Source organism: Bacillus rossius, chromosome 5 (assembly GCF_032445375.1).
Source record: "Bacillus rossius redtenbacheri isolate Brsri chromosome 5, Brsri_v3, whole genome shotgun sequence".
NCBI lineage: Eukaryota > Metazoa > Arthropoda > Insecta > Phasmatodea > Bacillidae > Bacillus > Bacillus rossius.
Window position 1 is genome coordinate 72,476,691 of NC_086333.1, and position 27,063 is coordinate 72,503,753.

General features: G+C 35.6%; 1 protein-coding gene across 1 annotated transcript; it reads left to right on the plus strand.

The window, feature by feature from the left end:
- Positions 1-1,280: 1,280 nt before the first annotated feature.
- LOC134532006 (uncharacterized) lies at positions 1,281-24,038 on the plus strand. Its single transcript, XM_063368132.1, has 6 exons — positions 1,281-1,472; positions 5,199-5,314; positions 6,891-7,094; positions 9,575-9,672; positions 10,395-10,486; positions 13,552-24,038. The coding sequence occupies exons 1-6, from the start codon at positions 1,439-1,441 to the stop codon at positions 13,980-13,982; spliced, it is 975 nt and encodes a 324-aa protein (XP_063224202.1). The 5' UTR covers positions 1,281-1,438; the 3' UTR covers positions 13,983-24,038.
- The last annotated feature ends 3,025 nt before the right edge of the window (positions 24,039-27,063 follow it).

Sequence of the window (27,063 nt, forward strand, 5' to 3'; positions counted from 1 at the left end):
AGCACATTAGAAAGTTTGGCGCATCATGACGCTTCCTATTCTCCCAAGCCGGCACAAAGCAGCAGTAGAGTTTTACTCACGGGCCGGGGCGGATGTGTGATCCCGCGGGGAGTCTTCAACTTTTGTGCTTCTGATTCATCATTCTGGTATTTATTATAATTAACTAAAACCTCTTTCCTCTTCCCCGCGTGCCCCCGTGCCCTTTTCGGGTGCAGGGTTTATCCCGGCTGCTTTAATTTTTGCTCATCGTGGAACAAAGGTTCGCGACGCAGTCATCTCATGCTCCGGGCTGACTCCCGCGAACAGAACTTCATGTAATTCGTCGAGCATACACCTGCCGACTGCATTCTTAAAGACTTTGCCACTTAATATTCTCTTCGTGGTCCCGCGACTCTCACAGGTGAGCCCGGGCACGAATCTATCTACAGCTCATCACAGGAGTGGCCGTTAATCCACCAAACTCTTCGTCGACCCACAAATAAATGTAGGACCTTGTTTGCAAGTGCTGCAATGTAACATCCATGTAATAGATAATTAATTATCAGTGCGAGTGTATATAGTGCCAACGTATTTTTTGTCCAGTGTAATTGTGTAACTTGTGCCCCCATCCACACTATGTGAGATGCGAGATTAAAAAACCAGCACCTAAATACAGTTTCTTTATTTCGCAAGCGCCTCCTGAACAATTAGGAAACAGTCCTCTATAGTGTTTAGGGCCAGTGCTTATTAGGAGTAGGGACTCCCTCCCACCATCAACAGCCGTTGATCCTAGTGGAACACGCAGGGGCAAAAACCCACACCCATTCGGTTAATCCTCGAATTAACCTTGCGCCCGCCAGAGATTTCCTTTAGAGCCACTAAAAACCATTAGGACCACCCCGGGTCTCGATCCCGATAACGCGGGTGACGGCACAACATGCTAGCATGTATCAACCCCGAATGTTTGTCAATTGAGCGTCTTTGTCGTTAGAAATAACGACTTTTGCTTAAGTCTTAGCGACAAAAATAGATTTGACAACAAAAATGATTTAACGACTTATCTGACGACTTTTGGAGTACAAGTGTAAACAGTTTTAAACAATGGATACTTTTTTAGCAACTTAAAAAATATTTAAACTTGTTTTTTTCAAGTAAATATTTATTGCAATTAAATAAATTTTATTTAAAAAAAAATTATTTTGATTAAATCTTATCTAGTGGAATGAATGTTAGGTGTATCTGTTCCCGGCAAGTAAAACGCGTGCGGGCATCCTGAGGGTTAAAAATTCAAAGAGACTGCGAGTAAAACAAACTGACTGGAATTACAAAACTAATGCGGCATTTTGATTTGAAACTTTGTTTCAGAGACAGTATTTACGCTTTGTTTGTATTTGAGCTTCAAGGTATAAGCATAGATCATTTTTTCATACGTTGTAAACGTTAGTTTATTGTTGTAGAAATGGAGGAGGATCCAAAAGTTAATATGGCTCTGGGTATGTATAAAGCATTATTAATTTTGTGATACACGAGGTAGTATGATGTTTACATGTGTTTGCTAGAGGCTTTTGTTTCCTCTTTTAGAGGAGTAGTAAAAACTTTAGGACTTGATTCTTGCTGACTTTTCACAGTCCGTTAATTAGATTTTGTTGACATATTAATAATTAAAACTTCGAAAATTTTTCTATGTTGGTGTTAATAAGGTAAAAGTTTCGTATCGTGTATCCAAGCCTACCTTGATCCTTATGGGAAGATCCTGAATACATTGATCCTATGGTACATGATGCTAGCTGTTTAATTTAGTACATTGATAGATCTGGATACAACAAAAATTGTGATGTTACAATGAATTATGATTGTGTTATCAGATAAAATAAATATATGAAAATATTTTTTTTACATCCTAACATTGTATTGTATAACTTGTCATCCATCTCACTGCCGCACCTTTTCTAGATTTTTAATTTCCATCCTCAGGTATGGGTCCCAAATTGCTACGGCGTATTCCATCACCAGTCTCACTAACGTGAAATATGCCTTTTCTTTTACTTTCTTTCTTGTTCCTTTTAGTGTCCTAATCATTCCCAGCCTCCTTTCCTTCTTCATCACCCACTGCATCTTTTTTCACCAACCCAGGTCAGGGTTACTCCCAGGTATTTGTAATCCTCTGCTTTCTGAATTTTTAGCCTCTTTCAGTAATATACTCGCTTGTCTGCCTATCTTTTTCTTGTGAAACTATCTTTGTTTTGTTTGTGTTTATCCATATTCCATTTTCCCTTGACCAAATCTTTCTAACTTCTCCAAATCCATCTTGTAGGTGTGCCACTTCCCCCACGGTTTCATATATATATTTATATCATGCAGTTATCAGGGAACAATCTTAATGTACTTTTCATCTCCCCTACACCATTATTCATAATTAAGAACAGCAGGTGCCCCATGACACTCCCCTGCGGTCATAATCTCCTCTTCCGACCATTCCTTTCCCACCCTCACCCGTTGCTTCCTATCCCTGATGAAATCTCCTGTCCAATTTACAACCCTGCCGTCCGGTATCAACCTGTCCATCTTCTCCATCATCCTCAAGCCTTCTAGAAATCCCTAAAGATGCCATCTGCCTGCTTGCCTTTGTCCACCGTCTTCATTAAATCCTCCAGAAGCCCTTCCATCTGACAGAAAACCCTTATGAAGCCATGCTGTCTCGCTTCCATCCAATCCAACTCCTCAATTTTTTCTATTACAGTAAAATATATATAACGACGCTTAACGGACTGAGCATTTTTCGGTGTTATAGAATGTGGTTGTTAAATGAAGAGAAATAAAAGATATCATTTTATTATCCTATAATAATATGTATTTACTAATATAGTACACATTTTACACAAGAACATTAATATTCATACAAATAACACTTATTGCATATAGTCTGTTCTTTTTTCTTTGTTTTTCCACATTGTAGACACGGTAGAGCGGCTAAATCAGAAGCGTCTTCCAACAACACTGATCTTTCCTCCCGCCTCTGTTGACCGTATTAATAAAACTTTTTCGTCAATACACAAAGATTTTCGTTTTCTTGCCATGTTTGCAGTTCGAAAGTCTGTAAGCAACTGCGATAATGATAATGTGTAACAACTTGACAAAAGTCTAGTGACCGAGGTAAACATGTGCAAGTTCATCATACAAAAACAAAAAACAAAATTTCTTAGAATCTCCGGTACGTCAGGCGAAGTATACACGTGTACTAGATAATACAATAAAACAGCAAACAAAAGAACGTACACATCTGCAGTTCTTATCAACTTCGGTAACTTAGAAAGTACTGGTTAATGGCTTAATGATTTATAATGCTGTATTGTTGTCGTTTTAAATAGAGTGAGCGTGACGCTATATCGAGCGTATTATTGTATAGAAAACAAGGTAGACGAACCAAAGTGAAGCAAGTTCGACTTTTTAAGGAGTTTGTCGTTAAATCGAGTGACGTTATAGTAAACACTGTTTATACTTCACTATCAGTCTTTCCTGCACTCGACGTCAGACTGACCGGCCTGTAGTTTGAAGAGTGTGCCTTATCGCCACCTGCCTTGAACATAGGTATCACCTCTGCTTCCTTCCACTGCAGTGGCAGTTACCCTTCCTCCAGCGACTTATCATGTAGCACCTGCAAGTACCTACTGACTGCTTTACCTCCCAGTTTCATCTCCCTACCTCATCGTAATTTATCAATAAGGAAAATAATTTCATACCTAATATAACGGGTGTTTTTGTGATTATAGCTATAAAGACCATGTTAGGTAGTTGTCTAATGTATGGACACCATTAGATAAAAAAGGCAAACACCCGAAAATAAATTTTTTTCATTTATTTTTATTGAATTTATAATTATGTCGAGGCTTTTAGATATTTTCAAGAACTTCACATGTAACTAACCAATTTATGTTCGCCTGTGCAATGACTCGGCCGCCACAATGCTTGAGTCAGGTTATAGGGCGGTGGAAAATTACCTGTAATGTGAATATAGTGATGTAGGTAAATTTGTTTTGTGCTTTAGTAGCATAGCAGAAATTATTTTTCATGTGAGAATGTAATGATTGTTATTGCTGCCCTACTCTTTTTTTTTACACTAGCTGCAACATAATCCTGTGGTTTTCCAGAGATCCTTAGGAATACAGCATAGCCAGAAATGTTTTCAAAAAGACAGGGATGTTTAATGTAAGTACATTTTGGTTGGGGCCAAGACTTTTTTAAAATCCTAATTGGTTGTCTACAATAAGGGTGGAAAACAGATTTGGGCTGAAAATAGTCTTTGTCCCGGCCATAACATAGCCTAATAACATTTAACATTCCTGTCCTTTAGAAAATAGTCTCGGCTACGCTGTATTCCTAAGGATCTTTGGAAAACCACAGGATTATATTTCAGCTAGTGTAAAGTAAACAGTAGAGTGGTGAAAACACTATAATTGATATGTCTGGTAGAAAATAGCCTTAAATACGCTATTAAAGCACTAAAAAATTGTCGTCACTATATTTACATTACCGGTAGTATTCACAATAATTTTACACCATCCTTTAACATGAAAATACTGTTTTTCGTTTGTATTTAGAATAGTGATATACAACTTGACTCAACCAGGGCAGGGGCCATGATACAGAACGGGCAATTGTAAAATTATTAATTATATGTGAAGTTCTTAATATTATAACTAGAAATAAAATTAAGGAACTAAATAAACCTATTTCCAGGTATTTGCATTTATTTTAGAGTGGTTTCTCTACAGTGGACAATTACCATAGGTTGATTCCCAATAAACAGTTTTAACATTTGTCTGTGCAAGAACGCGGTTGCCACTGCGCTTATCAACATAATATACCATACTTTTATTCTTGTCCCATTGTTCCTTTTTTACATGATGTGTATAGAACAATGAGAATATTTTTGTTAGGCTTTTTTTTAATGTCAAGTTCATTGCCTATTTAAATATTGAGAGTAAACTCAAGCCTAAATTACAAAAAAAAAAAAAGGTAATAGGCCATATGTATGTACATTTACTTACCTAAAAAGTTATTTTGTAAATATGCTGCATGTGCTAACTAAATAAATCGTTGATTGCAAAATCTGTTATGGAATTATTGCTGTAAGTGTAATATTGATATCAGCTGTTTCTGATATTATCTGATATTGTAGCCAACTAAGCTGTTTATTTTTTTTTTTTGTGTTTCTGTAGATGATATAATTAAGATGGAACATATGAAGACAGAAAGTGGAAGTAACCTATCACATAGATCAAATTTTGGCTCCAGAGCCAATGGCGTATGGAAGAAGTTTGCAAACATGAAACGGGTAAGAGACTTTCTCTCTTTCGAGGTCAGTGCTGAGCTAGGTATGTGCTGGCATCCCCAAACTTAAAGATGAAATGGTAAAGCAACTGTGGGAGCAAATCAGAGTACAAGCTGCGGTATTCTTTTCTGTTGGCAGCAGTGGATGCTGGTGCCTAGTATACAAGGACTTGCATACCATCTAACGTGCAAGATAATGACCTCTAAATTTTTCACTTGGTTAAAACTAGGAATGAGCTGATAAAATCCTCAAATACCATTAAATACCTAGTATTCAAAGGATTTGATATTCAAGGAAAAAAATTCAAAGAAAAATATTAGATGAAATTAAGTAAATTAAAAAATTCAACACTGATAAGTCATAACCTCCAAATTTTACTAGGTCAAAGTTTTTCTTCATACCTCTCCTCTTGCCTTCATCCAAGATATTGCAATTTAATATGTAATTATATAAAAAAAATTACAATATGTATTAATTCTGGAATATTAGTTTGTGACACAAACATTTAAAGAGTAGACTGTTTTAGCACCATAGTTAATTAATATTTTTATTTCTTGGTGTATTATTTTATTTTTGACCCTCAGAACCTAGATTGTGTTTTAAGGGGTATTTTTGAGGTACTCTTCAGGATTCAAATTAGAGATTTGGATTCGAGAAAATTGGTACCTGCTCTGTCACTAGTTTAAACCTACTTGAACAGAACAGAAAAGAAAATGCATTGTAACAGCATTTTAGAAAATTAAAATTTCTTTTTTCAAACAATGATATTAATTACAACCACATTTCAGTTAATGCTGTTATATGTACGTTATGCTGATAAAAATGCAAAGGCCTACATAAGTGACTATTTTGTTTTTAAAATAATGTTCCTGCAACTTTTGTTTATATGTTTTCTTTTAGAAAATATCCAAGTCTGGTTTTGAAAGTTATCAGACTATTTAAAACTTCTGGACAAAATATTGTTATTTAATAGAGTTTATTCCTTCCATAAGATAATTGACACTGATACCGTGATACCTACATGTATGTTGGCCATTTTGCTGTAGTTTGCATTTGTATTCATAATCAATAAATTTTGCCAGTTTGCCATAAGCTTTGTTGAGTACCTATTCAAACCTGCCAATTTTCCAATGAATATTAAATCTTGCCATATTAAGTTTATTACTTAATATTTATTTATGTTGGTTTAAAATTGTTTTATTCTTATACCAATAAACATAAATGAATGACTGTAAGGGTTGTTGAGTCTGTTTGGTCCTTTTTTTTTCTTCACATGGATGGTATTTGTAATTAATGAGGTTTAATGCTAATTCCTTGCAAGTATGCTGCCATGTAAGTTTAATAATATTCATTACATGATTGTTCCGAGGTATTTGGTTTCAAGCTATTAAACAAACTTCTAGCATATTTTAGCCTTTATAAAACTTTAAAATATGTTTTGCTGTTCAGTGGCCGAACAGTTGACTTCAATTTCTGGACAGACAACCAGCCTGATGGCTCAGTGGTGCGGCTACACGTGTCGCAGTAGTTCTGGGATGGGGGATGTTGGTTTCACGTTGTGGGGTTTGCGGGCCTCCAGAGCGCTGACGGGGACCCAAACAGCATACAGAACCTGCGCTACTCGAGCAACGGGCCCCTGGCACATCGCAACCGGAAGCGCTACTTCCCGTTCCAGCGCGCCGCCTTCAAGGGCCGGCCGATGATGCAATACGGCCGCAGCAGGGTGCGGTACGCCACGCAGTACCTGAACCGCATCCATCAAGGGCCGCGTCACATGATGCAGGCGAGTGCCCTTTTGGGGGTGCAGCGATGTTGTTTGGTACCCGATTCACTCATGACTCCTTTTTTTGGTTTATTTTCAATTGCAGGTTATTAGGTTTGGTCCACCATAGTCAGGGGTGCAACAACTAAATTTCGAAAGGGGGGGGCAATATACCTTTTTATAAAGAATCATCGATCCCCCCTATTGAAGCGGGGGGTCCGGGGGTCCTCCCCCGGGAAAATTTGTATTTCAAGGTGGAAAATGGTGCTATTTAAGCAGTTTTATTATCTAAAAATTGATTACACAGCACTTTCTTTTCCCCTGTTTGCCCCCACTTCACCGTTTCAGAGGGGGGGCAAAATACCCTTGCCCCCCCCCCCCCCCCCCTGTTGCGCCCCTGACCATAGTTAATGATGTTGCGTGAATCAATCGATCATCATCAACTGATTCTAGCCTGTGGCTTCCATCTTCCTGTGTCCGTCCACCGTTCCTCCTCCTTCATCCTTGTTCCGTTCTTTTCTCCTGTGCTCCTTTTAACTATGTGCTCTTCCCACCTCCTCCTTGGGTCTTCTTTGAGGCCTTCTTCGTGCGTACTTAAACTCCATCATGGACAGCCTTTCTTCCCCATTCTCTTGCACATGGCTATACCATCTCATTCTTGTCCTGTACTCCTGCTATTGTTTGCTCCATCTCATTCCTGATCCTGACTCGCCTCGTAACTGCCAACATACTCCTCTTAAACTTCATACCTATTGCCCTGATCTTACGAGCGTCTTTCTTGTACACAGTCCAAGTCTCTGCCATGTAAGTGATGATGAGCTTCCATACCAAATCTCTCACACACATGTGGAATATGTTTTTTTGTTGTCCTCTGCTATTTCCTTGTTTTTTAGCCCCCTCTAACCAATACACTTCCTAGATACTAAGAGGTTTCCACCCGTTTCAAATCAACTCCATATAATTTAGTTTATCTCCGTACTCCACGTGCTTTTTCTTGGAAAAAAGAACCCAGTTTTTTTTAAATAAACAAAACTACGTGGTTATTTTGTTTAAACCAGCCTTTTTTATTACGTTAGTTATTTTGGTTCTCAGCATGTTAAAATGAAAGCCATACAACATAGCTTTCTGCCACTCATGTTGAACCAGAAAAGTTATAACATCAAAGAACTGGAGTCCAGCAAATCTGCACATCTGACTGGGGCTTAACCACAGAAATGGTATTTCCCCACAGGAGGAGGAATCTCCATAAATTGGGTGTTTCCCACAGAATGGGTATTTACAGTACAGTTGGGGATTTCTCACAGAATAGGAATTAACTATTTAATATTTTTAGTTTTGGAGAGATATTTATATGGGTATAATTTACAATGTATTCAGATAATTTAAATGATAATATCTTATTAGTATATAATTTTTCGTTCCTGTAAATCACAAGAAACATTAATGAGCAAACGTTATTAGAGTAGAATTATACCTCTCATTGAAAAAATTAATATAATTGTTTTTAACAATACATAATTTAAAAACAATTTTTTTTTTTATGGAAACCACTTGGTTTAAACCATGGTTTAAATTCTAAATTTGAAAGTTATAGGTGATTTTAAAACCTTCACAGGATAGTGTACTCACTTTAAATTTCCCAGTAAACAGCAAACAAATTCCGTAAAATGATGGCAAACACCATTAAATGAGAAATTGGCTTTTCACCATTGCTAGAAAATATTGTTTCAGAAGTTCAACTGGAAATCCAGTCAATCACATCATAACACTTTAATTGTATTTATGAATCCATTTCAAATCTTCATGAAGAAAGCATTGAAAAAAAATTAAACAACCACCTTACTTTTAAGTTCAATAAACCAAATATCACTCATCCAATTCCAAATTCGTAAAATACAGTCATAAATGCATAAAGTAAAACCCTTTTTAGAAAATCTGTTTTAGAAAAAGGGCTGCTTGGTTTTAGGATTTCTTCTCAAAACATCTTGGTTTTAGATGTTCCTTCTTTTGAAAGTGCAATATTCACACTGTCAGTTGTTGAACAGGATGAGTTTTGGTGTACTGTGCGGACTGCTATTTAATAAGCCAGGTTACCAAAACCAAAAATCTCTTCTGATGAGCTCAAAGCCATCAAATTCTTGAAATAAAAATACAATAATTCTGTAGCTTACAAATGCTTTTGTTAAACATTTAGAATTAATACTTTTTAAAACCTTTCTGGTCTTGTTTATGTGTGTATTTTAAATGGACTGAATTTTTACCTGCTTCTTTTCTTACACTATTCGATATACTGCAGATCATGGATATTTCTCAAGTAAATGTTACAGAATCATTTATTTTTCTTACAACAGATCAGCCTCCAGATATCAATAAATTGTTCTTAATGCTGAATAGGTTTTTAATGTAGATTGGTAGTGACTGCACAAGAAAATGCAGGATACTTTTCTGAGCAACTGCTATTGAGTTGTTTATCTTGTCTTATTTTTGATATTGTGTTTCAGGGACAGGCACCTTTCTCAAAGCAGTTTGTGCATAACAGGCTGCTGGCGCTGAAGAGGCTGCAAGAGAGGCGGTCTTTGATGATGAAGATGTCTGCTAGGTGTGTTCAGTCTCGGTATTTCATGGTGGACATAAAAAAAAATCACTGTATTTACCAGACTATAAGGCCATGATTTTTTTTTTTTACCAAAACTGTTTAAACTAACAGTTGGGGGTCACATTATAATCGCGAACTTGTATCTTGCCATCGGGAACAGCTTATATAAAAAACTACATACTCTGCCTGTATACTGCGTTCCTTATACCACTTTAGTCCAGGGATTCCTGGTCACAGGCGTGACAGATGAGAGATGGAGGATGAAGGAAAGGGTGCAAATGAAGTTCGTGGCAGGGTTCATTCCACTTCCTTTCACTTCTCTTCACTGTGGTTGCTGGCAAAGGCAACATTCCCCACCCTCTTCATTCTCCCAGGCGACCACGGCATTCTTTGCGTTCTGAACGGCTACTTTTGAACTATAGTCATAAAACATATATATTTTTTTAACTGCAGCTAGGTGTATCAAAAGAGGCGGTATAAATCACTCTAGTGGCAATAGTGTCACCGGACCAGGTTTAGCAAAAATGTAATAAATTTTTTAATTTGAATAATTTAAAGTGCTAGGGACTTCAATTGTGATTTACACTCCATTGAGTCTTTTTCATCAAAACGTTTGTGTCCCATTACATTCAGTCACGTTTTCGGGTAAATACGGTAGTATTTAACATTCTGGTACTCATCACGCATTAATGATACTTGTGTTAGTTGGATTTTCTCTGTTTCAGATCCCACGGAAGTGACGACGACCTCAGTGTAGTCATCCCCAATGAGTTGGCAATGAATTGCCAAGCCGGCCAGAGATATCGGTCTGGAAGTGGTGAGTCCGTGTCTCTCGAGGTTTTTGCAGTGAGGTGTACTTGATGCAGTGCCGCCAAGTACTGCAGATTTTACCTAGTCATCACTGATTACGATTAGAAGTCCAGTTACGGAGCTACGGAGTGTTATTTATTACAGAAACTAAGAAACTTAATGACTCGTCTAAAATATTGTGTATACGTCAGCATTTCGTCCAGTAAAAATTGCTCATATCGCTTATGCTTTAAGAAGGTAAATCATTTGTACTGCAAATAAATATAAAAAATTAATTTCTGCAATTTATTCTACTTCTTAATTTTTTACATTTTTTAAAAATAATATTTTAAGGTTGGAACATTTTGTTTTTATATCAGAGTGAGTGTCAATTATTTTGTACTGTTTAGTATTAGGTGTAAACTATGTTTCTTTTACATGTGATTTATCTATATATATAAAAATTTAGCTTCCGTATGTATTTGGCCGCAAAACTCGGAAAGTATACGATGGTTTGGATTGAAATTTTTACAGAACATTGCATCTTAACAGAAGAGTGTTTATATGAAATAAAAGTTTGGGAAAATCCACCGGAAAAGTCGGAAAAAAAAAGTTTCTATAACTAAATATCATGGTCACCCAACTTAGTTGTGACCACGCTCGACGATGCTGTACCATATTGTCGAAGTTCAAGCACATCAGGCTACTCGACCATTGTGCCTTGACGACTATAATTTACACAAATATGTATATATATATATATATTTCAAGAAAGAATAAAAAACTTTATTTAATTTGAAAGTATATTCTTTCGACTCTATTGATAAAAATACGTTTAAATTAAAAAATATTCAAATTTTTGGAGCACAGTAAAAAAAATGCATTTAACCACGAATATGCGAGTTAAACTTCAGAACGATCCAACAGCAGTCATATTTTCAAGACAATTAATTGAAGTTGGTAACGGCACTGTACCTACAAATCCAGAAACAGGAAAAATCAGCTTATCATCTGATTTATGCAACATCGTAGATTCAAAAGAGGAATTAGTAGACAAGGTATTCCAAAACATCGAAACAAAATTCAAAAATCATGCATGGTTGAGCGAAAGAGCCATTCTAGTGGCTAAAAATGTTGACGTACACGATATGAACAATAGTATTATAAACAGAATCGAAGGTGAAACAATGACATACAAATCTATTGATTCAGTAGTGCACCAAAATGAAGCAGTGAACTTTCCAACGGAATTTCTCAATTCACTCGATGTTCCAGGATTACCACCACATATTTTGAATTTGAAAATTGGTGTGCCAATTATATTGCTTCGAAATATCTGTCAGCCTAAATTATGTAATGGTACACGATTAGTAGTTAAAAAATTAATGGATAATCTTATTGAAGCAACAATTTTGATTGGACTTCATAAAGGTGAAGACGTATTACTTCCACGAATGCCACTTATTCCGACAGATATGGCGTTCGAGTTCAAACGACTTCAATTTCCAATACGCCTTGCGTTCGCTATGACCATCAATAAAGCACAAGGACAATCTTTGCAAGTGTGCGGTTTGAATTTAGAAAATGAATGCTTCTCTCATGGACAGTTATATGTCGGGTGCTCCAGAGTCGGTAAACCATCTGATCTATATGTTTATGCAAAAAATGGGAAAACAAGGAATGTAGTCCTTCCATTAGCTTTACAATAAAAATATTTAAGCTAAACACATTTTTATTTCTTCTATTACATTCCACAGCCATGCACAGTAAAATATTAAATTAAACAATGAATTAATATTAAACTGTGCCACAGCAAAGCGTGGCCGGGTTTAGCTAGTTACATATATGATGATTGAGATTAGTAAAGGATATGCCTGGAGGTTGGCAGCATTGATGTTCAAGATCTTAAAATTTTAGACATATTAACAGGGAAAGCTTATTAATAGAGTATAATGTGGTATGTGCCTCTTTATTTTGAGATGGAATCAAGGCAATAACCCAAAACTATTTGAAGAATCAGAGCTAGAATGAGAATTATGTCAACTGTTTTTATCTTGTTATAATATACAAGTGTCATTCAGACTGTTGCAAGCACAAAAACTCTGTTGAAACCAAGATGGCGTCTACCAGTACCTATCATTTCCCAGTAAATTTTTATGTACCATACTTAAAAAGAGAGTAACTGCAATTAGATACATAATGAACAGTGGTAGTTACAATTACTTTGTATATATTACAATTACATAGTTTTTAAAAAATAGATAATAATTAGTTTCTGTAAATATGGTGTCTTCATGCATGTTCAATGACAATGACTCTCAGAATTACATTGAAAAATTTTTTTAGACACTACAATGTGCACCTGATTATGCAGTGAGAACCCATTTTTTATATTCCTACATATGTCACAAAGTGGCGATGGCAAATGAGTGGACAGATCAATCACCTTCCACCAACGAAACCAGATTTGATTCACGGCATGGGTAAACATGGATTGTTTACATGTGGGAAACAGGTGTATGTTGGCGTGAGCGGGTGGGTTGTCTCGAGGTGTTTCCGTTTTCCTCCATCCACCTCCAACCACCGTCAATGCTCTGTTCTCATTTCATCAGCCCTCATTGTAATGTTACAAGTGTCCATATTTTGAGAAGTCAGGGAAAATAAGTTTGAATTGATCGTAGATAGAGGGAATTTACTGGAAAAGTCTTGAAAATTTCCCAGTGTTATTATTTTGAAGGGAAAATATCATGTGGCTATAAATTATTTTTTTTTCAAATGTATTAAGGCGTAATCATACAATTTATTATAAAAGGGCATATGCAAGGTTCTGTTTGAACTAGGCCAGCAATGGGGATGTTGGGGGCTGAATCATTTTTATTTCTTTCACAATTGCATAATAGGTAAATTTTTCTTTAAATAATTTAGAGATGTTTTGAAATTTTTGTCGGGTAACTTTTGTTAGTTTTGTTAGGATACCCTGGTTAAGGCTTAGGTCATGTATTTGTTCGTGCGTTCTACGAAATATTTTTGGGCTTCTGTTCGATGGTCGTGCAGTGTGCCGTCAAGTCCGGTAAGCAGCGGTGTGCTCGGCAGTCGGCAGGAGCGGCAGCCAGCTGACGGTGAGGAACATGCAGAGGTTCAACGAGCTGTGCGGGGGCAACGGGCGGCGGTCGCGGCCCGGCTCCGTCTACTCGGCGGGCCACCTGTCTCGCCGTAGCCGCTCGGCGTCGGTGGGACGGCACTCCCGGAACCAGGCGGCCGGCCCGTTCGGGCGCTGGGGGTCCCGCCCGGGCACCCCCGCCAACTCGGAGGCGTCCGGCTACAGCGTCGGCTACCACAGCCGGCTCCTGAACTACGGGCTGCAGCGCAAGGTGGCCATGGTCCAGGGACTGCCCGTGCCGGTGGACCGCGACGGACGGCCGGTCATCGTCTGCAACGGCCTGGGCGTGGAGCACCTGGTGAGTCCCGTGGGCACGAACAGGACGCTCCACGAGCGGATCTCCGAGATGCTGCAGAAGCTGTGACTCGTTTGTGCCGACGAGACTTCCAGACCACCTGTCCAGTTAGGGCAGAATTTTCATATACGAGGAAGAATCTTGTGTTGTGTGGTAAACCTTTGAAACTAGTTATCGGTGTATTACCTACGTGAAAACCTCTTGCATACACCGGTTTTGTACCACTGTTACCATTTGCAAGTTTTTTTGTTCACCTTTAAAGCTACTTCATGTGCGAGTGTTGTATGAAGGTTAGAAACAGCTGCTGGAAAATCTGCATAAACATTGAAATTCTGTTGTGTGCCCCAGAATGTTTGTTTGCATTTAGTTTTTTACTTCTTGGAATAAGAAAAAAAAAAGAATCATTTGTAATAATGTACTAATGCTTTTGAGTACACTAATGTGCTCACAAAGCCATTTCAGTCTTCAAAATTTCCACTCTACTTTGTCAGAAACATAAACCTCTCTTAAGCTAGTGTACATTAAGTTGGTAGTTGAAGAATCATTGTTATTTTCATGTTTCTGTTTACTGGTGTGGTGTAAGTGATATATGATGTGTTAGAATTTTGTGTGTGGAGATAATGATACAACACTGGCTTAAATTTACGTATTGATCTGTGCATTATGCATGCACTCAATCCGCTGGGTTATCATGTTTGAAATAATTGAGATTTTGATATCTCTGCAGTCTTTGATTGATTTTCGGAAATTCAGTGATTCTTGCCAGAATGCATTGTATATTGGTGCTGGAGTCATATGATCTGGATCATGAAGTCTTTACTGTTGGTTGCTTATTGTCGTTCATGAAGGTATATCTGATAAACTTGTGTTTGCTGGACATTTGTGCAGAATTTATTCCGGCTCTATTGTCTATTGCATTAATCAATTTATGCTAGTAGTTGGTTTGAATGAACCTTCCATACCTTTAATTTTTAGCCTAATATTAACAAGTTCCTGCATGTGATAAATGGGAGGAATGATTTATTATTTTGTTGAGGGCTTCTACAAACTCTACCACAAAAGTTGACTTAAAACATGTCAAAAATGGATCCTATTATTGTTCAGAAAATACAACATTAATGCTACTGTGTTTTATTGCATAATAGTCGCACAATTTATGCTAAAATCAAGTCTGAAAAGTAGGGGTGTCATTTTTATGCAAAAATGTTTCTAGGTAAAGTTATTCATAAAAAAATACAACCTATTCAAGGAAAGTACGTTCATTGAAAAAGTAGAGTATACAAAAGCACGCCAAATAACTTAAATTAATGTAATGCAACAACAAAATTTTGTTCAACTTTAAATAGAAAAATGAAAACTGTGAGCCGAAAGTAACACATAACTGTCATCGTAGTACACATCACGAAAGAGTACAGGCTGTCAAATGTAGTTAACTCGGGTCTAGACAGAGCACGTGTGTTGCATGCTATCGGCGAACTATCGATATTAATATTCGACTACATGTGCGCGCTCCATACAGAAATCAACATAACCAAACATAAATGATGTCAACTAGTGCTGGCTACATTTTTTATAAGCGGTACACAGCGGTGACTAAGACGAAACGTTTAAAAAATCTTTAAAAGTAAATATACACATCAGACAACTTTGTATTTCAACTTTAAAATATATTGTTTTATACAGGAAAACTACCTACACAAAGCATTCAGAATCTAAAAACATTATGCAACGATTATGAAAGAAATTTTTTTTCTACAAATTTTTATGACTTAAAATAACGGTGCGACAATTATCTGATAAAACACTGTGATTTTTTTTAGGTTTTAATTAGTTTTTCTTGTGTATATGCAGCAGTGCTTTTGTTAAACAATTTTAATTTGGCACCAAAAATGGTGGCCAAATTTTCCTCTTTTTAAAACTGGTTTAAAAAGAGTACAAAACTTACAAAGCCCTCCCTTTAACTTGGGTGAGTAAACTAACCATGAGTACTTTTCTAGCCAATTTTTTTGAAACTACAGTCAAACCTCAATAATACAAACTTACAAGGGACTGTAATTTTGTCACTTAGCAATGGAGAGTTTTTTATTAACCAAACTTTTACAAAACTAGTTAAATGACAGTTTTATGTGATTTTTAAAAATATCCAAAGAAGGATGAAATTATTTTTCTTATTTAATGCATGCATGGCACATAAAAAGTATGAGATCAAGAAAACTCTCACCTAATTTATCCAGTACCATATGTATTTTTTTAGGATAGTAAAACACCATTTTAGAATAGCTACACCTGTGGTTTTAAAAAACATTTTTTTACTGTAGTTACAGTAGAACCCTGTTACAATGTTCCTGCTTATAATTTTTTCTTGCTTACGTAATTAAGTTCTGACATTTTCCCCATGAGGTCATTGTGTGTATTTTCTGCATATAACGTTTCATAAATGGTGCATTTCCTGCTTATAACATTTGCTTTATAAAATTCAATAAAAGTAAATTTTTTTTTAAACTTAAATATTCCAACACTTATCCTTTCTGTGAAGTTAAACATTTAAAAATGTTTACTTTACACTTTACATACATTTTTGTTTACAATCACGATTATTAAGGACCCCAGAAAATGGTAAATAAAACTGGCTCATTTCGGTGTAAAAAAATGACAAAAGCGGTGCAAAAAACCGGTGTAAAAATTAGCAAGCGGTGCAAAAAATCTGTGTAAAAATAAGCAATCAGTAGGGACCGCAAAAAATTGTGAAAAAATTATGCCATTGGCGGTGTAAAAAAAACCTCATAGCCTTACTGCTTCCTTATTTGCCTGGCCACTTTTTGGGACATAAGTTTCTCTAAGAGTGTTGGCTGATGATGGCAAATCCCCTGCACCTAAAATGTATACATAACTTACAATATACTTATAAATAGGTAGCATTTATAAGGTTATCGCTGAAAATATTAATGGGCTAATTTATTCAAAACAATTCTTAGCCAAACCTAACCTAACCTTTTCTAGATTAGGTACTGCTGGATTACAGAGTCAAACCATCAATCAATCAGTCAAAAATATATTGTGGTGTGCTCACCATTTCACAATGCAATCCATCCTATTTATGTGTTTGTTAATCTGAGGTACTTGCATATTTATTTAAAGTAAAGGTAAGTTAATCGATAATATTGTAGGCCTACATATGCTTATGAACTTTTATTAGAGGGGGAAAACATTTCTAAATAAATAAGGCTAACCTTCAACATGGGTGTTACACCATTCCCTCATAGCTGGATGATCAGCTTTTTCCAAAGGAATGTTAACTTACAGCATCATATTAACAAAATCAGAAAAAAAATTCTTGTTTTCTGCACTTTAAAGCTTGTTTGCTTTATTAACGCTGTCGCCTATCGAGATTTGTTTAGACACGGTAGAATGCTTGACAAAATAATTGTCTTTTTTGTTTTGTTTTGTGTGTGTCATTTGCCACATGCTATTTGCACGTGTCTTTGCGTGTACAATCAACCCGCACATTGCAGAACTTGCACATCATAATTTTGTCCCGCTGATCAAAAATATAAAATCATCCGATTTTATCTCTCTTTCGCGATCAAACATTGTCGAAGTTTTCGGCATCTTAGCCACAAATTCAATTGTATCACAAAAATTACAAAATGTGGACGGTAGTTGTAAACACTCATAGATATGTGCACGCAAAAATGACTGCCATCTTAGCTCGATGCAATTAAATTAGGTTAGAAAAATCGACACCAGTGCGCCTTGCGGCAGAAACGACCATTATTCAAAACACGAAAACTGTGGAGTCAATTTGTTATGTTGGTAGTGCGCACATATCGATTGTTGACAATTTTTACATTTTGTTTTCATTTGCAATGGCAATATTTACTGTTTGTAAACAGAGTAATAAAAATACGTGAATTTCACTAACGTGTCAAAACGATGATAATATCACGGCACTAGTCTTTCAGTCTATGTTTATTTCACGCCTATGTTTATGATGGCGTAAATAAATAGAACTTACGACATAAGGACATTATTTTGTGCGAAAAAGCGTGAATTTCGCGCGAAAATTCGTGAATTTCGCGATTATGTCAAAATCAAAGGAAAGTCGCAAAATTCGTTTAAAGTATCAAATTTTCGCGTTATTTCGTGAATTTCGCGCTTCACCATTTTTCGGGGTCTCTAACGATTATACCATATGTTTAGATTGTTTAAATAGGATTATTGTCTGTAGAAACGGAATGTGTGCCAGAACACTAATGCTACACATTAGTGCTGGCTAGTGCAGTGTATTTGATATATCGAAGGTACATAACGTTACAGTCATCATGTCTGTTGGCACCCGTGTTTTCAAAAAAATAACAAATCCTTTAGTTCCTTGTCATTCTATTGTGTTTTCGGATGTATGTAGTGTAGTGGTTCGGTTCTTTGATGAGCCACGGACGAGATAAAATAAACAAAGACTTGTCGAATCGACACAAATTTATTGCAATATTTTCATCATTATAACCAACCCCTGGTTACTGGCCAGCTCTGCGGCACTCACAGCCATTCACGCTCGCATCCCACTCCTAACTCCCTTTCCTTCCTGCGCTCACATGAGCAGTGCTCTACAGTCCAACATGGCGGGGATCTTGACGCCACCCACAATCGCAAACAAATTTTACCTGGGTCGGCCAAGTGTCACCTACCGATTTGAAAATTACACGTAGACATTGCATTAACCAACATTGGACTGCTCACCCATGGTGATTAAACGTTATGCCAAGCCAAAAAGACTAAAATTACGTGCGGATGAAGAAACAGTCCCGCGGAAGGATATATACCTAGCAGCAACATGGAACAGTGTTCTGTGTCCATAACGTTCTAGAACGAGAGTGGGCTGCCACGTAATTTCCGGCAACATGTCTCCCTGAGGGCAAAAAGGCACTATCTCCAAATATATACATATATTATTCAAAATAAACTTGTTAAAATATCAATTTAATCAAAAATGGTCACCGGACATAAAAGATCATAAATAAATCAGCGAACACTACGGTACCCAAATAGTCTGTGGTATTTAATATTTTAAATTGTGTTAAATTTAATGGCAATAGGAAATTGAATTTTAACTGTACCAGCACCGTTCTCCATGTTACTGGCGGTTCGGTTACCTCAAGGATCCAAACACATCTTATACTAGGTTAACGTCCTATTCCCTAATTATCAAACTGTTAAGTGAAAGAAATCTAAGCATAAATAATTATGTTTCTTGTTTACAAATTAAGAGAATACAATATCAAACACAAGAAACTTAAAATTTCTAAATATCCCTCTTATGGTTATTGTGAGCAGTCTCCTAACCAGTAAATTACATTATAATTGGGCTTTGTCGTAACCCAGGGGATAATTCAAAACATCATTAATTTTGATTAATATTCCAAACAGTGGAAGAAAACCCATAAACAAAAGGTATCAGTTCATTATTTGTCCTTCCTGCTGTATTGTAGGGGAAAGCATAATGACCCAAAATACACTCTTTGACAATTTAAACAATATAAGAGTGTAGGGATCCTCTTCTACACCTGTCTCCCTGTAAACAAATGTGGGAGAGTGGACACTTTAAACACCTATGTCGGAGACCAACAAACTTCACCCAGCTCGTCCGAATAGAATGCATCCTGACTACATAAATACATTAATAAATCAATAAAAAAAAGTTGGGCTAGGCAGAAGGCCAGGCTCTTCACAATATGCATTTTTTTTTAGGATAGTAAAACACCATTTTGGAATAGCTACACCTGTGGTTTTAAAAAACATTTTTTGCTGTAGGTACAGTAGAACCCTGTTACAATGTTCCTGCTTATAATGTTGTCTTGCTTACATAATTTAAAGTCCTGACATTTTCCCCATGAGCTCATTGTGAGTACTTTCTGCATATAACGTTTCATAAATGGTGCATTTCCTGCTTATAACATTTGCTTTATAAAATAAAATAAAAATATTTTTTTTTAAAACCTAAATATTCCAACCCTTATCCTGTATCCTGTATTTAAAATTGTTTACTTTACACTTTACATACATTTTTGTTTACAATCACGATTATACCATATGATTATATTGTTTAAACAGGATTGTCTGTAGAAACGAAATGTGTGCCAGAATAGTGTACTAACACTACACATTAGTGCTGGTTAAGGTAAGTGCACCGGTACTCGTCACTGCTCCAATGGTCGTCACTAGCAACTTCAAATGTAAATAATAGAGAAGTAGCTCAATATATCGCCAACTTAAATATTGACAAAAATTTGGTCGACGTTCTAGCTGAAATTACCACAATAGTTTTCGGAACAAACACTATTTTCAATCAAAAAAAGTCCGTGCATCAAAAGTTCGTAGAGCAGTGAAGATAAATAGGGGAATTCCTATACTAAAACACTAAGGACGTTAGTGCACATTTTTACTTCTAATTCTGTAATTTTTCATGTTTATTCGTGATGTTTTGTGCTGAATGTGTTAGTTAAATGTTCTTGAAGAGGTGAAAGTGTTTATTTAAAAAAATTCGTTTTCTTTGTATGATTTAGTTAGGGTGACGAAAACTGGATCAATAAAAACCTTGTATTGCTAGTGTTCGTCATACCTGACGAGCACTGGTACATTTAATATTTTATTTAAAGTTGTGCTAAGTTACACCCTAAAGTTCTTAAATAATATTGGTTCTTTGTTGTTAATAGACAAAGTACGTTATTATGATCAGATCCAGTAGTCGTCACCTATGACGACTTCCGATGCATGTGTATGACGACTTCTGGGTCGGAAATTACTTTACTTTATTGATTGCAAAAATTGTGTAGGCATTGTTGTTTACATTCATTTAGGGGTCATTCGATATATATTTTGACATTAATAAGTAAACTAAACATTGTAATGTGTCTCGTTCTTTAATTACAGGGCAAAATGCCAAAACGGAAAATACTGTTGTATGAAGAGTCAGCCATGGAAGCTGCTCTTAAAGATGTAGCGAATGGTATGAGTATAAAATGAGCAGCGGAAAAAAATAGTGTGCCAAGGAACACATTGTCCGATAAACACAAAGGCAAATCGCCCTTGGGTAGGAAGATGGGCGGGCCCTGATTCATTTTTATATTTTACTTGTGATACCGCATAACATGCTATGTTATGTTGCAGCAACGAATTGAGTCGTATTGCGTACGCGTACAGTATGACGTCGCGTAAATAATAATAAATAGAATATAAACAATTAACAATATTTGATAATTAAACAGTTTTTGTTAACCAAGAAACAATTAAATCTCATTAGAGCGGCTTTATTATATCTCTTTTAAGATAAGAACAAAAAAAAACGTGAAAATACGCGATAGTGAAAAACAAAAACATACATATTTCTAATTTGTAAAAAAATACTTTGTTACGTTGTTTCTGTTCCAATCTCAAACTTTGTCTACACACATAATACCTTTAATAAACAGTAAAAAAACTTAGACGAGGAATTTCCAAATTATACTTTATTAATAAACAAACATTGTTCTTTGTATCGTAAATTCATTGAATATGCGCGCGCATGCGTAAAATATACGAGAAATGCGAGTAACAAAATGCAGCCGTGTGTAACGTTTCGTTACTCGTTACTAGACGGCACACCCGTTACTCAGTAACGAATACATTCGGTTTGCTACAGCTCTATGTGCTGTCCCTCTCTGTTCCGTGAGTGCTGTAAGTAAATTCAAAATTTAATGAGGATTATTCATTATATTACTGAACGATCTTTATGAAATGCCATTTTGATGTTTAAAATATAGTACCAAATAAAATTTGAAGCCCAAATAGTACAATACTATCATTCTGGATCCATGAATTAAAACTAATGCAGCCGAAATCGCACATGACGACTACTGGCACAAACATGTGACGAACACTGGCAAACACGAAAATTTGCATGACGACTACTGGCTCGAAATCACACTTTTTTCAAAATTATAAATCTACAAAAATAATTTGTGTTTATCGAAGAGTGTTGGATAGCATTGTAGAGTAAATTTTGAGGTTAAAAACAAACATGTAGGGGCAGTAATACACCTACAAGGTTATGTACACAATTTTTTTTTTATAAAACTCTTCTTAGCATGACGACTACTGGTACATCTACCTTAGTGCTGTGTATTTGATATATCGAAGGTACATAACGTTCAGTCATGTCTGTTGGCACTCGTGTTTTCAAAAAAATAACTAATCCTTCCGTTCCTTGTCATTCTATTGTGTTTTCAGATCTATGTAGTCCTAAAATATTTTAGTTAGCTAGCTATTCCGTGCTGGCAAAAAAAAGTATTCTATTGCTGCTGATAATGAGTTTAATTTATTTCATTCATAGGTAGGAATCCCAAAATTACAGATTTTCACGTGATAAAGAAATTGAAAATAGGCATTCCCACTCTTAAACGTCGTCATCCCAAATCGTGAGACAATTTTACAGAAATGTGGCAGTGTGACTTTAAAGACAAAATAGAAGTTTGAAGCACAATAAATTGAAAAATTGTTGGTTTGGTTAAGCAAATTCAAACATTGAGTTTACGCATCAGTGGTTTTAACATTAAACTTGTTAACATATCTTGATGAGTTCAATGGTCAAAATTTAAAACACTGACAAGTACTAAATTGGTATTTCCTGCTTATAACATTTTCCTTCTTGTAATGTTTTTATACCTTATGCCCCCTTGAAAAATGTTATAACAGGGTTCTACAGAAGTATTAAAATGATGTAAGACTGCAGCATATCGCCGCCTGAGTATTGGAGTGTTCTATGTCCACTTTTTAGGTTTTTTATGCTATGGACACAAAATTAATATTAGTATTCATTTGTACTATATCCACACACGTCTACGCACATAAAAATGGTTGTTCTTAATTTAAGACCAATATTATTTTGTTCTATGTCATGATATTCATAGTTGTTTGAACTTTCAAATGCTTATATCTCAGTTCCGACTTCAATAGACATAGAACACTCCAATTCTCAGGCGACGATATAGCAAAGTTTTAGACAATACCTACATAAAGACTTACCATCACTTAAGTATATGCAATTAATAAGCTGTTTTCCCCATGCTACACTGAAGCAAACTGATGCCATAATTATTATTTTATTTTAAACTTATAATAGGTAGTTTCTTTCCCTTATTTTTGGATGTTGTATTAACCAGCCTTTAGTATACGTATAAAATTGTCCAAACTTGGTATATAAACAATTTCTTTGTTACACAATTATTGCTTTGCATTATAGGTAATTTGTAAATAGAAATTTCAAAGGACTGTGAAAATACTTTGTATTAATAAGTGTTTCATTTTAACATGGGTTTTATTAATGAGTTTTCACTGTAGGTAGTAGTTTGTTCATCTATTGTTACCCTGCCCTTGCTAGAGACAATGTATATTTTTAGCATTTGTTGAATAAACAAGTATTGATAAACAATTGAACAAACAAGATTCATAAACAAGATGAATAAACAATGTTGTAATTAGTTGAAGTGATTTTAGGACTCATTCTAATTTTATTTAGTTGGGAATTTGCATTATTTTGTATTATTGTCCTCTTTGTAGGCTATTTCAAGATGTTTTCCTCATGAAATTGCCAGTTTTTTCCTGTTCTTGTAGTCGTTACAGATATAGTCATAGAATGTTATAGGTTAGGATCTTGAAATATTTTTGTTTTCAGCAAATTCTATTATGTATTGAAAACTTATTAATTAGAACAATCATATATTTTTATTTCATTGCCCGTTTTTTTGTTTGATTAATATTTGAATGATTAGTTGCACACTGCCAATGTGATTTTTGTCGTGTGCACAGAAGAGCATGAAAAGTTTTGAAAGTTCCTGTATTTCGAGCCTTGTGTGTTAAATATATATTCATGTATTATGTAGTCCCAGTTTTAGCAACACGACATTCAGTGTATGGTCAGTTCTGTAAGGATTACAGTTGGTGTTTATAAATTTTTTTTAAAAATATTTCTTGTGACAAGACTGAGTAAAAATTCAAAGTGATAAACGACTTGTGTAATGTTCTTGCAATTTCAGATATGCTGCTCTTTATTTCTTTTGAGAAATAAATAAATATGTTAGTAATTGTTAAAAATTGTTAATAATTTATTGGAAGCATGGAGCATTACAATTCCCATGTAAAAATTAATTTTAAATCTAGAGAAGGGCTGTATTATGAACCTGCAATTTTTTTAAGCTCTTAACTGAATTATAATTCCCAACCATAAAGTTAATTAAACCCGAATTAAAATTTAATATTTCAAGCTGGACCATATATGTAACTGCATCTTAATTTTTTGATGTGAAAATAGTTTATTTAATGTTTTATTGTCACTGTTAGTTTTTTGTAACATGGTTTAATATCTTTATGAAAACTTTTACAATTTGTTGAATATCTACTTAATGCAGTAGAAACCTGTTGTAAATTCCCTGGAAATTGTGCTCAATAAAAGCAAATATCTTTAGGTAGGATTAATTTATTGTTAATTTTTTTTTACATGGTAGCTATTGGTAACTAAATGAAAGTGTCAGAATGGTTGCAGGATAAAAATTCATCATAATAAATAATTAATAGTGATAACAGTGTTTTAATTATTGACTTTTCTGTAAAATAAATATTAATAAATTAGAAAGAGTGTTCTGAAAATTTAGTTTATAGTTATAACATTTTCCAGGATACAAATTTTTTTTCTCCATGAAAATTTTTCCAACAGGGTTCTACAGTATAATTAAAATAAATAAAAGACCACTTGTAACTCAGTATATGTGTTAGAAGTAAAACATCTTTGGTAATTCAAACCTCGACTCATAACTATATCATAAAGGGGAAAACATGGGAGAAAAAAAGAAGACATTTTTCTAAAAATAAAGCTCTGAGGTTTTTGGCTTTTATTTCTTTTTCAAGTAAATTAAAATTTGTTTCCTGCAAAACACACAGTATTTTTATTTTTTAAGAAATAATCAGTGATTATAAATTTAAATAGTAATAATACTCTATTTTATAGAAATGATCAGATCAACATAAAAATTTTAAAAACTTTAAAATTTTACTGTTTAACAAAATTCTTTGGCATATATTTTTTTTATTTTCCTGTATTTTGGAGAAAAATTATTTTTGGACTCCTGTGAAGTGTGAAAAAAATTTAAGTTCCACCGTTTGTTAAAATTTCATTTGAAAAATATTTGATGTTCGAAAAATTGCGATGTTCAATTTGAAATTTGATTAACAGTATTCGCAGAAGACTAGTGTTAAGTTGACCAACATCCAAGTTTCAGAGTTCAGCATGAGATCAGTAATAGACTACAATTAGACGCAGGCTTCTGGTCTGACAAGGATTTACTCAGGGGCGGGGGTTGATGGTTGATGGCCTGCTCTATTTTTTAAACTAAGGGTGTCCACATTTTGGGAAGTCATCGAAAGATCAGGGTGGTTAGAATTAGTCACAGAGAGTCAGCAATTTTACTTTAAATCCTGTAATTTGAGGGGGAAATATGCTGCAGTGTGCCATTGGCCAGAGACTGAAAGAATTTTTTTTTTCTCAGATGGTGCTTAAGCTCATTGTCATCCACACTATAAGATTGCGTAGACAAGTTTCTGTTTAAAATGGGCCAGTTACGCGGGCGATGGATGCTCCATTTTTTTAATATTACTCTCATAAAATTTCAAAATAGGCCTATTATTTTATAGAAAATTGTCAGGGAAAATTTATTGGGGACTAGCTGAGGACACCCTGGTTTGCTGGGTTTCTTTTTGGTACATCTATGCAGTTAATTATAGTCCAGTTCATTCTAGTACACTCTCACTAATTGTACATTCAATCAGTGATGGGTGGTCAGTTTGTTCTAGGATATTCGGAAAAATTCTAATAAATTGAATGACTGGTGGTCAGAAAACACACACACAAAAATGGGATAACTCCCAAACATGAGATTTTGAACATTCTGTAGATTTCTTTACTTGAAAAGTATTAAGATGCCAGAGATTGACCACTACGACCACCGTATCTCCCATACCACCACAGCTACTGACGTGCAACCACCATAGTGCATGATGGGAGACTTAAAGTTACTACCACACACAAAACCTGGTGCTCTCTGGAGGGTAGTCATGGTTGCAAGGTGAAATATACAGACTCCTGCATATATATAGATATATAATATATATTTTGTAGAATCCCTGAAACTGCTATAAAATATTTGTTCTGTTGAAAATGACTATGAGTAGAGACCGGAAAAATTCGCGGGTTCAATGACCTCCAGGATAGACTCCAATATCCTCTTCACACTCGGGCAAATGCCAACTGTTCATTGGCTGCTGACTTGTGAGTCGTCTTGACTGGGTGGCCTGTGATTCGACACTTCTATGAGTGAGTGTCTCTAATTGGTCCTCAGTCCTCCAGATTAACAGTGAACCAATGACAGAAGCAGCTCTAAGGTATAATTATTTGAATTTTAGCATAACACGAAATGAACCCGCAAATTTTTCAGGTCTCTTAACTATGAGATACAGAGTGATGAAGTACAGTAGAAAACCCTTTAAGTTTTAATTCAGGAGGTCTCAAGATTTGAAATTTCTGTTAAACCAACTGAATCACCCCCCTCCTCCACCCCCAGAACCCATTTTTTCTTGACATACCTAGAGTGGAAAGAGATTTTTTTTTCTTCTAAGCCACGATGAACAATTCCTTCCCCAATAGTCACATCATCTGTTGTATTTCCGACCTCATCAACGAGACACAAACGTATAAACCCACAATAAAACATAAAACAACTCATCAGGCCTACACTGGACAGTCTGAAACTTCGTTATTTTGTAGGGTCATCGCGTGAAAGTTACCTGTCTTTATGATGAGAAATTAAACTACGTGATTTCATATGTACTTATGTTGGTCTTGAACTACTTTCACCTTGACCTCACTTAGCTACCCCCCCTTCCCTTCACAGGAGAACTTCTGACGTCACATATTGCATTTCCCCTCCCCTCCTTTTGCTCCCTTCTCTCCAATTACGACGGAAACTCGTAACAAAAGCAATGGCTGCTTCTCCCAACTGTCGCAGCACAGTTCTCCCCCCTCCTTCCTCCTCATGACCCGACCTCCAGCCCGTAGTTGATGACTGTC

What these genes read in the sequence shown, in the direction of transcription:
- LOC134532006 (XM_063368132.1), top strand. Translation starts at nt 1,439, where the DNA reads ATGGAGGAGGATCCAAAAGTTAATATGGCTCTGG. An exon ending in ATGATGAAGATGTCTGCTAG is followed by an intron (nt 9,673 to 10,394) that starts GTGTGTTCAGTC and finishes TCTCTGTTTCAG; the next exon opens with ATCCCACGGAAGTGACGACG. An exon ending in GAGATATCGGTCTGGAAGTG is followed by an intron (nt 10,487 to 13,551) that starts GTGAGTCCGTGT and finishes TGTGCTCGGCAG; the next exon opens with TCGGCAGGAGCGGCAGCCAG.